Raw genomic sequence first — 17,487 nt, 5'->3', positions numbered from 1 at the left:
TGTGCACACGTGGGCCAGTCCCCACGAGTGCACAAAAATGCAAAAAGTTGAAAAAAATTTCGGAGGGATGTTTAAATCCCCCCAAAAGTGCAAGAGCGTCTCCTGCGCGTGCGCAGGAGACGCTCTGCGACCTACCGGGCTTGCGTGCGGGGGAAGGGAGCGAACGGCCGGTGAGGCCCAGCAGCAGCGGCGGCAGGGGAGAAAGACCGGTGAGGAGGGGGAAGAGACGTGGAGCCAGCGTTCCCGTGAAGGGAAAAGAAGCGGCCTGCGGCAACGTCCGAGGGGGAGAAGGCGGCGCTCCAGAGACACACACACACACACACCCCTCCTCCCTAGAGAGCCCCCGCCAGCTCGCGCCCGAAAGCGGCGCCCCTGCTTGAAGTTGCCTGCGGGCGCCCGGCTCGGGCCGCTGGGATGCGGGCCGAGTGAGCGGCTTGCCGGGGCCGGCGGCATGCGAGGCGGCAACTGGAGCGGCTTGGACAGCCTGCCTCGGAGCGGCCCCCTTGGGTGGCTTCCACCTTGGCCGCCATCCTCATCTTCACCATCGTGGGGGGGAGAAGAGAGAGAAGGGGGGGAAAGAGAGAGAAGGGGGGAGAGACAGAGCCTGGGGGGGGAAGAGAGAGAACGGAGTTCAAGATGAACTCAGTACGCAACGGGTCTCCACTTGTATATTATATTTTCCATTTCCCCCCCACAAACGAATCATGTTTTCCTGTGTGGTACCTAGGGCTGACAACTCACTTTAAAGAAAGAACAAAACATTCCCATTAACTAGCAGTGCTTAAAATAAACCTGGACAATTCAATACTGTTAGAATATAACTGTAATTATGTCTGGGGGAACGCATATGAACACACCACAAGTGTAACCCAAGTGTGAGTCCTCAATCCAACAACAGATTCAGATGAATCAGGGCTGGAGCAAGGTGGGTTTGGGAAGATCAGGAGTTGAAGTCCAGTATAACAAGATGTGAGATCAACTGAATCCCCCCCCCTCCCCCCCCCGGATCAAGTTAGTTTGTTTATTCAACAAACTATTTGATGTGGAACTCAATGCAAAAAAAAGTTAAAAATCAAAGGAGCAAGAAAAATATTTGAAACCTGGTGACTGTAGACATTGGTAGCATAAACAGGAGAGGGATTATTGGACTGAAATCCCCTTAGAAGACCAGTGGATTTTTTCTGTATATTACCTAATTTTTGTGTTACAGGCAGAAGAGCTCTCCCGTAAATTGGATCCTTACATTCGTGTTCGGGATGAAGGCACTGAAGGGCTGTGGCCACTGATCAAGTATGTGGAAGTGACTATTCCAGGGTCAGAAATCCTTCCAGAAGGCGTCATATTTTTGGATATTCCTGGGACAGGAGACTTCAATGTCAAAAGGGATGAAATGTGGAAACAGGTGACTATTTACAGGGAGGAGATGAAAATGTTATGAACACATCAGTTAAGTGAATTAAACTTTTGTTGACTAGCAAGTGTGAAGAGAAAAGACCCCAAAACCTGGTTCAAATCTGTGTCTCAGCCTAGCATTATTATTCCATTATTAAGAAGAAGAAGAAGAAGAAGAAGAAGAGATTGAATTTATATCCCGCCCTTCACTACCCAAAGGTGTCTCAGAGCAGCTTACAAACTCCATTCCCTTCCCCTCCCCACAACAGACACCCTGTGAGGTAGGCGGGGCTGAGAGAGCTCTTGACAGAAACTGCTCTTTTTCAAGAACAGCTCTTATCAGAACAATGGCTTGCCCAAGGTCATCCAGCCAGGTGCAAGTGGAGGAGTGGGGAATCAAACCCGGTTCTCCCAGATTAGAGTCCGCGTACTTAACCACTACACCAAACTGGCTCTCATGCAATGAATTTCTTGTTTTTTACAATAGAGTATTAACACATGTTCAGTCATCTGGATCATTAGTGACATTGAGCGTACTCAAGGAGAGAAGATCCAGGCCAAGTTACTGGAAGAAAGCATCAAGGCCTTCCCAGGAGGGGTCTGTACTGACATCGCCATGGTGGTCACCAAATCAGATAAAATGGATCTTGACGAATACAGAAGGTATTTACAAAGATCTTTGTTGACAAAATACACCTCTCCACCAAAGTGAAAAAGAACCCTGTAGTCAAATTTAAGGTCCCAGAACTGTAATTTAAAATTATCCACCTTGGGAAAACTGTGACTTCTAATTCTTATTTGTGAGTTTCCTTTCAATTCTGATCTGAATGCTGTGCATATACAACCCCCTGGCTCTGTTGTTTCTAGCCTATGATGACTAATTTCTACCACAAATCTTTTGAAATTTATGCTAGTCTAAAAGAATCTCTCTCTTTTCCAGCGAAAGAAAAAATAAAGATGTAAGTATGAATTCTGAAAACTTGACCTATGAGGTTGTTTAAAACTCTCCCCTGACAAAAGTTTCATATCAGCAATTTTCTGCTCTGGTGGGATGAATTGCTGTAAATAGAGCCAGTCTAAGTTTTGGGTTTTTTCATTGATGGCCCATTCGTGACATCAATGGCTACTACTCAACAAGTGTGAAGGACAGAGCTTGTGTAAGTTCCTGGGTTGAGTGAAAATTAAAAAAGAAAAACTGTCACACCCCTCTCTGCTTCTCTTGTCAGTTTGTTATGGAAGAGTGTGAAATTAGTATTAATTAACTGATAAACAAAATGGGGGCACAAGTTTATTTATTCATCTTCTCTTGTGTTGCTTTATTAATAGTTTTCTAAATGGAGGTGATACCATGCATTCTCAAAGTTTTCATTCTTCCAGTATGCAGTTTCAGGACTGGACTGTCTGGAAAGTGAAAATCACTCTGGAGCAAGCCACGTCAAATGGTCCTGCAGTATTATAAGCAGTGGTGCTCATTAGTTCACCCATTGCTTTTCCCCACAAATTGGCAGCAGAGTGGGAGGAGACATTTGGTGAACTGACACCAATTACCATTATCAGTGAAGTGTCTTAAGACAAGTGTCCTCTGAGGCAGTGGCAGAATTGGTGGGTCCTGGCCATTAGTGGCCTTCTAGGGAAGTGGTCCACTGGGAGATTCTCCTGTGACCAGTGCTCCCCTGGATGGTTCAGTGGTGTGGGTTAGGGTTAGATACGTCGCTGGGCACTACATGTGATTCTACTGACCTTTTCCAAATACAGTTTCCCTTGGAGAATGAGCATGATGCCATTTTAGAGAGGAACCAAGATTTGAAGAACAAGAAGGAGAGATTCATTAAGGAGAAGCTGCAGGTAAGGTGCCCCACACACTAAGTCCCAGAAGCTTGTAGCTCCTACACGTTTCATCTCCTGTACTGAACAAATGCCATATGGCTTGTCCGAGAAGCAGATTTCAAGAACTCCTTTGTTATGAACCGATCATTACTTGAGGAGGTTTACTTTAATCTCAGGAGAACTCAGAACTTGTGCAGGATTGGGGGACCAGTTAAGAGATTACTGATGTCCAGGTTGCTTTCCAATATTCTGCATATCTTGAGACAACCTTGGCTGTGATGATCAAATATTGGTGAGGGGACACTTCTGTATCTCCTTTGTGGCAGTGCTGGTCATGACGCTGTGGGTTGGTAGAACTGCTCCCATTTGGCATGATTTAGACAGCACAGTTTCTGCAGCATGATTTAGACAGCACAGTTTCTGCAGAATGATCTCAGCATGTTGCCACAGCAAAGTTTAATATTGGTTGCTTGGATAGTTCCAGCTGTGGCCTAACGATGTAGACACTGCTTGGGGATCTCAGGCTTTCTTCACCCCTGCTCCTCATGGCTTATCACATCTAGCTGGAGGGTAATACCTGTTTGGATCCAGTCAATAATGAATGATTTCTTGAAAAGGGGGGGGGGCTAGTGCCACACTGACAGAGACACTTGTGAGAAACCGTAGTCCTGAATTGTTTGAATAAAGCTGTCTGGGAACACCTCTGGACTTACCTGGGGCATGGAAGTAACCAGGTGCACCAGTGGCCTCATGGCTCTTGTCCTGGTGTGCCTCTGATCCCATTAGCTGAGGGGGCTCCGGAGGCGGCAGTCAGGGTCCAGCAGCAGTGGGTTGATTGATTTCTTGCAGCTCAGGAAACTGATGGTACCCTAAGACATCTCTGAGATATTGTAGTGGTAAGTAAAGGTCTCCACTCTAGCCTACTCTGGCTAGAGAAGGAAGCAGGAGTATGGGCATGCATAAGCAAAGATCCTTGAGGGCAGGAAGAAGTTTGCCTGCATTTCATCCTCTGGACTTATCAGGAAGAAGTGCCACACTTAGTTCATGAACATGAGTGGGTTGGTCACCAGGGCATCACTAAGACTTTTATAGCCCAACTCTCGCAGTATACTGCACAGATTTCAGGTTCTATAAATACAACCCTGTAAAAAGACATTCCAATCCCAAAGAAGGGCAATGCCAAGGAATGTTCAAACTATCGCACAATTGCACTCATATCACATGCTAGCAAGGTCATAAGATCCTACAAGCTAGGCTTCAACAGTACGTGGATAGAGAACTGCCAGAAGTACAAGCTGGGTTTCGAAGAGGTAGAGGAACTAGAGATCAGATTGCCAACATTCGCTGGGTTATGGAGAAAGCCAGAGAGTACCAGAAAAACTGTCCATGGTGAAGAATCGATTCAAGGGTCTAGATTTGATAGATAGAGTGCCTGAAGAACTATGGACGGAGGTTCATGACATTGTACAGGAGGCAGCAATCACCACCATCCCAAAGAAAAAGAAAACAAGAAAGCAAAGTGGCTGTCTGACGAGGCTTTACAAATAGCAGAGGAAAGAAAGAAAGCAAAAGGCAAAGGTGAAAAGGAAAGATTTACTCAACTGAATGCAGATTTCCAGAGAACAGCAAGGAGAGATAAGGAGGCTTTCCTGAATGAACAATGCAAAGTAATAGAGGAAAACAATAGAATGGGAAGGACTAGAGATCTCTTCAAGAAAATTAGGGAAATCAAGGGAGTGTTCCATGCAAAGCTGGCCATGATAAAGGACAAAAATGGTAGGGACCTAACAGAAGCAGAAGAGATTAGGAAAAGATGGCAAGAATACACAGAAGAACTATACAAGAAAGACCTTGATGTCCGTGACAACCACGATGGTATAATCACTGACCTCGAGCCAGACATCCTGGAATGTGAAGTTAAATGGGCCTTAGAAAGCATTACTAACAACAAAGCTAGTGGAGGTGATGGTATCCCAGCTGAGCTATTCAAAGTCTTAAAAGATGATGCTGTTAAAGTGCTGCACTCAATTTGCCAGCAAATTTGGAAAACGCAACAGTGGCCACAGGATTGGAAAAGGTCAGTATACATTCCAATCCCAAAGAAGGGCAATGCCAAGGAATGTTCAAACTATCGCACAATTGCACTCATATCACACGCTAGCAAGGTCATGCTCAAGATCCTACAAGCTAGGCTTCAACAGTACATGGATAGAGAACTGCCAGAAGTACAAGCTGGGTTTCGAAGAGGTAGAGGAACGAGAGATCATATTGCCAACATTCGCTGGATTATGGAGAAAGCAAGAGAGTACCAGAAAAATATCTACTTCTGCTTCATTGACTATGCTAAAGCCTTTGACTGTGTGGATCACAACAAACTATGGCAGGTCCTTAAAGAGATGGGAGTACCAGACCACCTCACATGTCTCTTGAGAAACCTGTATAAGGGCCAAGAAGCGACAGTTAGAACCGGATATGGAACAACTGATTGGTTCAGCATAGGAAAAGGAGTACGACAAGGATGTATATTGTCACCTTGCTTATTTAATATATATGCAGAGTACATCATGCGAAATGCTGGCCTGGATGAATCACAAGCGGGAATTAAGATTGCTGGGGAAAAGATCAACAACCTCAGATATGCAGATGATACCACTCTAATGGCTGAAAGTGAAAAGGATCTAAAGAGCCTCTTGCTCAGAGTAAAAGAGGAGAGCGCAAAAGTGGGCTTGAAGCTCAACATCAAAAAAACTAAGATCATGGCATCCGGCCCCATCACTCCTTGGCAAATAGAAGGGGAAGTCGTGGAAGTAGTGACAGACTTCACGTTCCTGGGATCCCAGATCACCGCAGACTGTGACTGCAGCCATGAAATTAAAAGACGCCTGCTCCTTGGGAGGAAAGCGATGGCGAACCTAAACAGCATGATAAAAAGTAGAGACATCACCCTGCCAACAAAAGTCCGCATGGTCAAAGCAATGGTATTCCCAGTAGTCATGTATGGCTGCGAGAGCTGGACTATAAGGAAGGCCGAGCGCCGAAGAATAGATTCTTTTGAACTATGGTGCTGGAGAAGACTCTTGAGAGTCCCTTGGACTGCAAGAAGAACAAATCAGTCAATCCTCAAAGAAATCAACCCTGACTGTTCCCTGGAAGGCCAGATAATGAAACTGAAGCTCAAATACTTTGGCCACCAAATGAGAAGGGAGCACTCACTGGAGAAGACCCTGATGCTGGGAAAGATTGAAGGTCAAAGAAGACGGGGACGGCAAAGGACCTCTGCCGTCACCAATCTCCTTCCCCCCCCCAGCTCCGCTGGTCTCCTCCCCCTCCAATCTCTTCCTCCTCCCCCCCCCCGGCTCCAGTGATCTCCTCCAACTCTGCCACCACTGATCTCCTCCCCCCCGGCTCTGGCGATCTCCTCTGCTGCCACCACCACCGATTTCTTCTCCCCCCTCTCCTGCGGCAAGGCCTGAATGACTTCCAGCTGCCAGCCCTCCACAGAGTCCCCGGAGCGTTCTCTGCTCCTGTGCAGGGAATGCTCTTTTACTTTTGGGGGGATTTAAATATCCCCTGCATATTTTTCCCAAGTTTTCAGATCTTTCTGCACATCTGGGGATTGCCCCAAGTGTGCAGGAAAATCTCCTTGCCCCCCAAGTGCCCCTGATGTGCAGATTTAGATATCCACACTGAGGGGGCAACTTGGTTATTAGATATATAGATAAGCAAGGTGACAATATACATCCTTGTCGTACTCCTTTTCCTATGCTAAACTAACCAGTTGTTCCATATCCGGTTCTAACTGTCGCTTCTTGACCCTTACTATCGGAGAACGTTAGAGGAATTTTCTAATGGTTCTAATAAGTTCATGGAACTCTGCAGTGATCATAAAATTTTGGAATTACAAAGCTATGGAAAGGACCCCTTGGTATGTTTTTTAATGAGGTATTATAAGCAATTGACATTACTGTTTTTCTTTATATCCTAGTTGGCACATGTCCTATTTGAAAAACTAAAACTTAAAAAAGTAGATGGAGAAAACAAACCTGTATTTTAAGTGCCAGAGTAGAGAGCAGCTTGTCACAACAAAGGAAGGGCAGATGGAGGGAGTCTGTAATGGATCTGTTGTGGGTTGCTACAGCAGAAAGAGGGAACACTTTTGTAAGAATCTTCCCATTTGTGTGTCTTTCAGAGAAAGCTGCCACTTGATTCAGAAGTCCTTAAAAAGGACAAATTGGTTTATACAGTCAGTGCCCGAGAATTCTGGAATCCAAAGCACCTCAGTCCAGAAGAAACAGGTAATGAAGGCCCTGGCAAGCTCATTAAACCATCTTACCCATGTGTTGCCTTATACCTTGTCAGATCACTGGTGTATCAAACGCAGTATTGTCTACTGTATCTGAGAGCAGCTGTCTAGGGTCACACATCTTCTACCTAATCCCTTTAACTGTAGGTGCATGCAAAGTAGATGCTCTGCTGCTGAGCTGTGGTCCCTCTTTTGGTATTTGTGCTCTGTCTGGACACTGGGAGGTATTTTTTTTAAGCCAACTTGGTTGGGCTCCTCACTGAGTTGCAATCTGATGAAAAGTTCATGTGGGGCAGTGTCACGGCTCAGGTGGGGCGTCACCTGACGCTGCCACCACTCTGGTTCCAGGCTCCCTTGAGAAGGCCCAAAGTACCCTCCCAAGACCTTCAGATGTCCCTTTTGGCCAAATAATAGGCGTGAGGACCAGGCAGAGTGAAACAAGGAAAAGGTTTATTTTATAGGAGGTCAGACTGTTGGATACAAATGGGTTTTCAAAATATCAGACATCTCAGCATAAACAACAAGGTGCAGAATTATAACAGTAAGTGGGTGAAAAGAAAAGAAATCAAATGCCCTAATGCGTCTAAATACACACCGTCCCTAGCTCACTATTCCAAGTGACACTAGACTACTCACCCTTCCCTCAGGATGGGTTTCTTCCTGCAGCAACCTTCCTTCTGGCTCTGCCCTCTGGAAGAAAGAACAGCCTTTGCTCTGGCATCAGCCCTTTTGTTCCCCAGCCCTCTTCTTCCCTATTGGTCAGTTTTGGCTCCAAAACCTCTCAGGGGCTTCTGGGAGTTGTAGGCCCAGCCTCACTTACTGCTAGCCAGGCTCCCTGGGCCTAGTAGACCTCTGGTGGCACAGCCCAGATAATGACAGGCAGGGAGGATCTTGATTGCAAAGTCCAATGTAATAGGATTGCATAATAACATAAGAACCCTGTTTGATCAGACCAATGATTCTTCTAGTCCAGCATATTGTATCACATAGTGGCCAACTAGTTATCCTGGAGGGCCAAGAAACAGAGTATTTATTGATTTATTTCTTCACATTTATTTCTTCACATTTATTATAGGAGCCAAGGCCTTCCCCTGATGTTGCCTCCTAGTGCTGGAATTCAGAGGTTAATTGTAATCATACTTAGATGGGGTAAATTTGAGGCTGATAAGGGTTAGAAGGTTCACCAGCTATTTTTACCATTAATTCTTGCTGGACCACAAGGCTATTGTGTGAATTTATAGAATTTGACAGAACTAAAGCTTCATATTTACATTAAATTTGTTGCCATTTGAAATTTTAAGAAATGCTTTAAAGGGAAGGATTTTCTGGCAGAAAGGAGGTTTTTTTAATAAGAATATATCTTAACTCTTTGCATGTCTTACTTTTTAATATCTCAGAGATCCCAGAGCTGAGGGACTACCTCAGGAAGATCTATCTGAAGGAGAAACAGAAACTGGTGAAAGATTATGTGACTGAAGTATGCGGCATCCACAGGCTGGCTAAAAATTTTTGTTCCACGCCACAGCTTGAGGTATGAACATAGAACTTCTAGAGCCAGAAAGCATACAACCAGTTAGAATGAACCATCTAAGAGTCTGAGAGTCCTGCTATCAAAGATTTGCCTGGTGAATTCAAATTCAGCCACAATCCGAGTCCTGGCTCCCAGGTCCTGTATTTGTCTTGCCTGCACCACTGTTAATTAATTACTCCCTTGCTGAAGAGACTTTTTGTTGCTCTTGTAGGACCAGATATTTCAGGAAAGTGGTGTGAAAGAATTAATGTTGAAGGATATCAACCCTTTGGAGAAGCACCTTGAAAAACGTTTTGATGAGATACAGCAGCCTCTCCGTGAAAGTGTGGAGCATGCCAGAAAGAACTATAAGAATACTGTCAATAAGTTGCTCACAGTAAGGAAAATCCACTATTCCCCCTTATGACCCTGTTTCATCCTGCTTCTAAACACATCTTTTGATAAACCTGCATCATGCGATGCAGCAACTTAAACAATATATGATAAACTGGGATCAGGAGTGGCATAGAAACCAATCTGGGTACATCGTGGAACACTGGGCTTTAACTTCTCTGTATTCAGTCTTCAGACAAAAGTATTACAAATTCTGGGTATTATTCCTAAAAGGTTACTGCAAAAGCTGTCTTATGCCAACTCCATGGGGTTTTTGAGGCAAGACCAACAAATAACAAACTATTGAATTTTGTTGGTCTTGGAGATGCCAGTGAACTCGAAACAAATCCTTGCATCTGTTTGTTAACTCTTGTATTCATATGCTCATTCACTGCCATTCACAGTTCCTTAATCCAATCTCAGCTATAATTGCCCAGCTAGTTATGCATCTTGACTCTAACTAGCCTTTCCTGGCAACGAACCCCTCCTACTCTCTCTCTACCTATATGTAAAGTTTGAGGAAGTTTTGTTTAACTGTATCTGAAGAAGGGCATAAGGAAAGTAAGTTTCATCAATTATAATGGGCGTGCTTGTGAAGAAATGTATTTTTCTTTGGAGGTCTAAACTGAGTAAAACCTTCACCAGGAGTTTTTAAAAGTATTTCTCTCTCGGCAGAGAATAGGCAGGAGGGGGGAAGTCAGATCATTGCTTTCCAGCCTCACTTCAGTCAACATTTTAAGGAGTGCTAATGGGTATTTATTTATTACACTTATATCCCACCCTACCCCATGGTGGTCTCAGGGTAGGGTTGCCAGACCCCCACCAGGGGCAGGGGAAATCTCCGCTTTGTGTTGGACGTTTTCCTGCCAGCTGGCTGGTGGGGGGAAATCCCGCCCCCAAGTGGCCCAAAAGGCAATGTGATGATGTCAGCCGGAAGTGATGTCATCATGTTGCGTGGCGACACTCTAGTTTTGGGGCAAAACTCTATGGGGCTGCCTCCTTCCCTATGTGCCCTGTAGAGCTTTGCGCTCTACTGAGCAACATCTGCTGGTAGTTCCCTCCCTGAAAGACGTCCACTTAGCTTCAAACAGGGCCAGAGCATTCTCTGCCCTGGCTCTGGCCTTGTGGAACATGCTCCCACTTGAGATCAGGGCCCTGCAGGATTTAATGTAATTCCGCAGGGCCTGTAAAACAGAGCTGTTCTGCCAGGCCTTTGGGTGAGGTAGTAGGCATCTAAATACTCTGGCCTTCCCTGTCTGTACTGCTCAGGTGAACTGCACTTTAGAGATCACCATGGCATCTGCTGAGTGGGTCCTTAGCTTTATCAGCATAAGGCCAGCACTGGAGGCGCCCATGGATGCTGGAAATAGAAATTTCTGTCAATTGTTGCTGTTTTTAAGAATTTTAACTTTGTATGGATTTGTATTTATATCTTGATTTATTGCTATGTTTGTATTTTAACTGTTGTGACCCACCCTAAGCCCGCTTGTGGGGAGGGCAGCATATAAATGCAAATAAATAAATAAGATCAGCTACAAACCATACAGCAGAGGTGTCAAACTCATTTGTTATGAGGGCCAGATCTGACATAAATGTCACTTTGTCAGGCCAGGCGATTTGTGCCGTAAAATGTAACACGAGGTATCAGTGATAATAAACTTTATTAAGATGATTTCAGATGCCGAATGGTAATAGCAGGCATTATTGGATTAGGTGTGATATGCAAAGGGGTAGTAGGCATGAAGATATCAGCATTGGTAATGAGACAGGAAACCTAGGTCTCAATTTGATACAGGAGGATCATTTTAACCTTCCAGGACATTCAGTTGCTGACCTAAAAGTATCAGTTCTTTTACAAAGGAATTTCAAAGGGAGATTAGAAAAAGAGACTGCTCAATTGCAACTGATAATGAAGCTCAAGACAATGCATCGTCCTGGACTGAATTGAGACCTAGGCTTCTTCTCTCATTACCAAAGCCTGCTATTGTCACTTGGCGTCTGAAATCACTTCACTCTCCAAGATATGACAGATGGACTCACATTCTAGCTGTATCCGAAGAAGTGAGCAGTGATTCATGAAAGCTCATGCATGGCCACAAATTTTGTTAGTCTTTAAGGTGCTACTGGACTCTTGCTCCCTTCCACTAATAATGAATGCAAGCTGCGTTGTTAGGTTTCTCCCCCCCCCATCTGTTAGAAATGAAAAGGAGGATCTCTCCAAGTGCCATGGGACTCCCTCCCTCCCTCTCTCTGGCTTTCTCTCTCTGGCTCTTGCCCTCCCTCCCTTCCTCTCCCACTCTATCTTTGAAGAAGTATGCAGACACACAAAAGCTTATACCTGGAATAAAACGTTGTTGGTCTTAAACACGGGACTCTCTCTGTTTCTTTGTTGTGCTCTCTCTGGCTCCCCCCCCCCAAAGAAGTGTACTTGCACACAAAAACTTATACTTGGAATAAAATGCTGTTGGTCTTAAAGGTGCCACGGGACTCTTTTTTACTGTCTCTCTGGCTCTTCCTCCCCATCCCTCCACAGAGGAGGGGGCAGAGCCCTCAGCCAATCGAGGGAAGGGAGGCTTGGCTTTCTTTCTCTCTTCTACAAAGCAGGAAATAGGAGAAACTGGGCAAAAAAAGATGTGATGCAGGAAACAGGAAGCAGCAAGCCCTGTTGGAGCCCTGCAGGGGCTGGATCTGGCCTTCGGGCCGTATATCTGACACCCCTGCAATAGAGTTTTGCCCAAAAACTAAAGCATCACCCCCAGTGTCAGCAAAGTGATGACGTCACTTCCATGTGATGTCATCATGCCACATGCGCTTTGCACAAAAGGCAAAAGATCCAAGAAAGGACCAAGGATCACCCCTACTAATGGGTCTAGCTAGAGGCAATGGGTTAGTCCAGTCCTCCCCTGCTTAAAGCCTGCCTTATATTTAACATCTGCTAGGGCCTGTATAGAGACAGGGACAGAGAAATTGCATTTTACCCTTTTCTATTGAATCTCTTGCTCAGTCTGGTGCTCTGCTAAGAGTATGTTTTTGAACATTTTCTTTTAAATAAATACTTTATAACTTTCTATACGGTTAGTAGTTCTCTGTACTGCATAGACCTCCACTGTCTTGGACACGCTATTTTTAAAAAAAGAGTGCCAGGAGGAGAGGGAGGGGCAGTTATTTGGTAAGTGGCTGCTTCCCCAGTAGTGCAGTAAGCTGTTGCTGTGATAGCCAGATGCTGGGTGGCAGGAGACACAAAGGCAAGGCCTCAAAGCTTGGAAGGGAAGCTGGGAGTCTTGATCCTCCCAGTGGACAATTCCTACAAAGGCCAGGTGGTGGTGGCAGTTAACCAGAGAGAAAGAAAAGCCCCTCCAGGTGTTAACAAAACAGGGCTGCCATCCCCCAGGTCCCAGCGGTGGATTCCCTGGTTTTGGGGGCTCCAATCTGCTGGGGAGAAGACCTGCACCCAAGCTTGCCCACCAACAGTCACCCCTCTCCCTTCCCTCCTGCAAGATTTAAAGGGCCCTTCAGCTGATTGGTGGGGAGCCAATCAGCTGGAGGGCCCTTTAAATCTTGCAGGAGGGAGGGAGGGGTTGTGCACCACCCCCTGCTTCTTCTCAAAAGCATTTAGATGATTCCTTTAAATGCTTTTGAGAAGAAGCAGAGGGCCTGCACGAGCATGCACTCTAAGCCATGAATTCATGCCTTGGAGCGCAGGTGCCAGTCCCCAATATGATGATGTAAGTTCTGCGTGATGTCATTACATTGGGGCTGTCCCCGCCCCCCTGGAATGCTCCCCAAAGTCCCCCACTGGGGGCTCAGAGGGACCTGGCAAACCTATAGGAAAACCTTTGAGGGCATGGTGGAATAGGGCCTGCGGGTCATAGCCCCAGCGCTCAATCTATATGTCTAATAGCCAAGTTGCTCCCTCCGTGCAGATATCTAAATCCGCACATTGGGGGCACTTGTAGGGCAGAGAGATTTTCCTGCACACTTGGAGCAATCCCCAGGTGTGCAGAAAAATCTAAAAAGTTGAAAAAAGCATACGGGGGATACTTCAATTCCCCCAAAAGTAAAAGAGCATTCCCTGCGCATGCGCAGAGAACGCCCTGGCAACTGTCTCACCCTCACTGCTAGGGGGGAGGGAGAAGGCTTGGCGGGCCACTGCTGCTGGGGGGGAGGGGGAGCACTTGGTGGGGGAGAGAGAAGGCTTGGTGGGCCCGGCAGCCAGGAGCTGCGGGGGCATCGACATTGGTCCTGGGGGTGGGGGAGAAGGCTCACCTGCAGCTGCTTCCTCCTCCTCCTCCTCCTCCACTTGGAGCTCCTCCCCCCCGCGAGTATCGTGGGTCCCCCTTATGTAACTACCCTAATGACATAGGAACTAATGGCTTGGATCCAGAATAGTATTTCCTCCTTTGGTCAGAGGAGCATCATAAAGGAAAGGATTTCCACATGGAAAAGTGTTCCCGCATGTGTAGTACAATTTCCCTGCCTCTTACCGCCTTCAGCAGCTCAAAATGCTCCCCATAGACCTGGCTGCTGCAGGAGGGGGCAGAATCTTATACCGTGTGCAGAAGTTTTTGTGCCTGTAGAAATAGTGTTCTGAATTCAGCCTTAATGAGCAAGGTAACAGAATATTCTGCCAGACTTGACCCTTTATGGTTCTTATTGACATGTACAAAGAAAGTATGATATAAATGCACTTGAAGACAGCCTTGAATTTACATGTTCAGTTTCTTTTGGCTTTCCTTGTATTCATTGTCTTTTAGAATCTTTACCACCGTTTTTTTAATGAGCAGCATTTCACATTGGTCTTAACTTAATTGAGTCCATTAATACCCTGTTTCTAGAGAGATGAAGGATACCGAGGTTATCACAGGACCCTGAAAGCGGTGTGCTTGAAGGATGGTATATATGCCTCTAGGAGATTTGCTCGCATTGATTTCAATGAAAGTCTCGCCAAGCCCATCTATCATAAGGTTGATACCATTTTTGGAAGTCTCTTCAGGTAATAGAATCTTGTACCTGTTCTGCATATTAGGACATTGTTTAAATGGCATTTATTCTATTTTTTTTTAATTGGATTTCTAGTCCGCCCTCCCCTGCACACCAGGGCTCTGGGCAGATTACAACAGTAATTATAAACAATTAATATACAATAATATAAACAATTAAAAACATAATACAAGTTATAAGAAGAAGAAAAAGAAGAGATTGGATTTATACCCCGCCCTTCACTACCCAAAGGTGTCTAGAGCAGCTTACAAACTCCTTTCCCTTCCCCTCCCCAGAACAGACACCCTGTGAGGTAGGCGAGGCTCAGAGAGCTCTTGACAGAAACTGCTCTTTTTCAAGAACAGCCAGGTGCAAGTGGAGGAGTGGGGAATCAAACCTGGTTCTCCCAGATTAGAGTCCGCACACTTAACCACTACACCAAACTGGCTACCACCTACCAGAGCAAGATGGTGATAGAAGACAATTCATAAGTCCCTGAAGTACATGATACAATAAATGAAACTTGGGTGGGGTGGAGGATTATAGGTAAACAAGACTATGTAGATGTTTATCCCTAAGCTAAGGACCTCACCAACAGAATTCATTCACATGCCAGGGCTATATGTTTTGTGCAGACAAATTTACTGAAGATACTCCAGGGCGATTATCCACAATAGCTAATTCTACCCTCCATGCTCAGAGGCAGTATACCTCTGAATATCAAGTGCTGGGGTCAAACAACAGGGGACAGCTGTAGGGCTCCTGAAGGCATCTGCTTAGCCACTGTTGGAAACAGGATGCTGGATTAGATGGATCCTTGGCTGGATCCTGCAGAACTTTTCTTTTGGTCACATGACCTTCTGATACCTGCTCAACCTCCTGGTATCACCCGCTTGCTTGCTTTAGGATATTGGACCGGCTTCTCTTGAAGCATATTTTACATAGCTTTCTGTTTCGCTCTTTCTTTCTTTTTTTTAATGCATTGAAGCAGAAAGAGTCATCCTGTAGTTTTTTCTCCTCCTGTAGTTGTTATAAAATGGGTAAGTTCCTGTTTCTTCAGGCAAGGGGGTCTATTATTCGGCATGTGTTCTGCTCCCTCTAATCTATCTGTCTGTCTGTCTGTTAGGATATGTGTGACCCTTCTGTAGCTTCCACCCTGGTATCATTCTGGTGTTGTAAAAGATAGAAGGCCCACCTACAGTAATTCAATGGATTGAGGATCTTATTTTGGCACATGGCATATAGATGGCAATTGCACATGGCTTATTTTTAGATATTTGGAAACCATTTATAGAAACTTATTTATGGATCCGCCACCACTGTTGTTATATTTTTGTCTTTATGTATATCTTTTATTTTTTTTAAGAAAAATAAGCTTCCACCTTGGTATGGCATTTTTTATCTGCTGTTTGGAGCTTGAGATGGTGAAGTACACAACTTTGCTCTTCATGCTAACCTTGCTATTCCAATAGGACCCAGAATGCCACCAGAACCAGTTTGTGGTCTCACCTGGAAATGTTTAAAAATGAGGTGCAGAGCAAGATACGCCAAACTGGAAAAAACAAACACTTGCCAAATAACAGCAGAAAGATTGAAATTTTCATTCAAGAAGTAAGTTTATAATATTGAGAGGGAAAATTCAGGTAATTAATAAAGATAAGAAAACAAGGAAGAAAGGATTGTATTTTTTCAACCCATTTCCCCAGATATATTTGTGAATTATATAAATGGGTATTTTATTTTCTTAGGTTTTTTTACAAGAACTCCAAAAGATACTTAGATTTTACCAGCTAGTTGGTGGGAAGTTGGTTCTCAGCCTCATAGAAGGTTGGTTTCCAAACTCAAGGTGGGGCCTGGAGTTCTCCCAGAATTACAGCTGAACTCCAGACTACGAGATCAGTTCCCCAGGAGGAAATGGCAGCTTCAGAGGGTGGACTCTATGGTATACCCTAGAGTCTAGAAGAAATAGGTCCTAGAGTGACATCACATCACTGCTGAGCTCCCCCCCCTCCAAGCTCTACTCCCAAATCTCCAGGGATTCCCTAAGCCAGAGTTGGCAACCATGTGGGAGGCAGTTCCATTGGTTATAGAGCAGCAGTCTAAGAGCCTTTATGCTATACCAAGACAAGAAAGGGGACACAGGAAGCAGGAGGCCCAAGGCCCAAGACTTTAAAGCTTTATAAATCCAAACCAGTGTCTCGAAAGCAAGAGGGAGTGAGACAACTGAGACAACTTAAAAACTGGTGTGAAAATTGTGTACATCTTTAAGGTGCCACTGGGCTCCTGTTTTATTAAGCTTAGTTTCAGATAATTTCTATGAGAAAAGGATTAAGACATTTCAAAACTTTAAATTGATTCCTACAGACAAACGTAATTCTGAAAAAACTAGAAAAACAGATTCTCTGGAGCAAGTCAAGTATCTATCAGAGTCTTTCTGTGTCCATCCAAAGTGATCTCAAGCCCTGCTATAAAGGTAAGAGATTTCCCAGTGGAGTAGCTATAGATGGAGTTTGAATTTTTTATCCGTCAGGACTCAGCACTAATGCTAATCTATAGAGAGAGCTCTCTGAGGTTTCTGTTAGGGGTTGGAGCAGATTTCAGTCAGGGGGTTGTATGGATACAGGCTCCAGCACTGGTCCTATAACTTATGTGGTGGCTGGGCTGAAGGATGGGGCCACAGTCCCTCATTGATGATGAGAGGTGTTGCAGAACAGGCCTGTTCTGACTTACAGACCCTGTTTATTTATTTTTATTTATTTATTATTATATTTCTACCCTACCCTCCCAGTGAACGGGCTCAGGGCGGCTCAGAAAAAGGGCACCATGTGCCAATATAAAACAGTAAAACACCTAAAACACATAAAAACAACCATTATCAAAATAAAATGCTCAGCGGTGTTATTAAAGCATTCAGTCAGAGCAAGTGTTGGATCCCCAAGCATCGAGAATAAATCCACGTTTTCAAGAAAAGCAAAATTTATTTCAAAGCGTTGAAGACATACTCAAACACGTTCTTTGTTAGAACTGGGGATACACAGTTAGGGCAAGTATAATAAAGGAACTTCAAATAGATACAGGTCCA

General features: G+C 44.9%; 1 protein-coding gene across 1 annotated transcript in view; it reads left to right on the top strand.

Moving 5' to 3' along the window:
* LOC107113786 (nuclear GTPase SLIP-GC-like) overlaps positions 1-17,487 on the top strand; it is a 64,064-nt gene that overhangs the window by 30,036 nt on the left and 16,541 nt on the right. Inside the window, exons 9-18 of the mRNA XM_015415157.1 lie at positions 1,211-1,402; positions 1,880-2,055; positions 2,333-2,351; positions 3,148-3,237; positions 7,409-7,514; positions 8,920-9,053; positions 9,265-9,429; positions 14,261-14,418; positions 15,878-16,016; positions 16,770-16,878. Coding sequence (XP_015270643.1) covers positions 1,211-1,402; positions 1,880-2,055; positions 2,333-2,351; positions 3,148-3,237; positions 7,409-7,514; positions 8,920-9,053; positions 9,265-9,429; positions 14,261-14,418; positions 15,878-16,016; positions 16,770-16,878 — 1,288 coding nt within the window. The remainder of the gene's footprint in view (positions 1-1,210; positions 1,403-1,879; positions 2,056-2,332; positions 2,352-3,147; positions 3,238-7,408; positions 7,515-8,919; positions 9,054-9,264; positions 9,430-14,260; positions 14,419-15,877; positions 16,017-16,769; positions 16,879-17,487) is intronic.

Source organism: Gekko japonicus, unplaced genomic scaffold (assembly GCF_001447785.1).
Source record: "Gekko japonicus isolate JY-2015 unplaced genomic scaffold, Gekko_japonicus_V1.1 scaffold63, whole genome shotgun sequence".
Taxonomy (NCBI): domain Eukaryota; kingdom Metazoa; phylum Chordata; class Lepidosauria; order Squamata; family Gekkonidae; genus Gekko; species Gekko japonicus.
The sequence above is the reverse complement of the archived record's forward strand: the minus strand, read 5'-3'. Positions and strand labels throughout refer to the sequence as shown.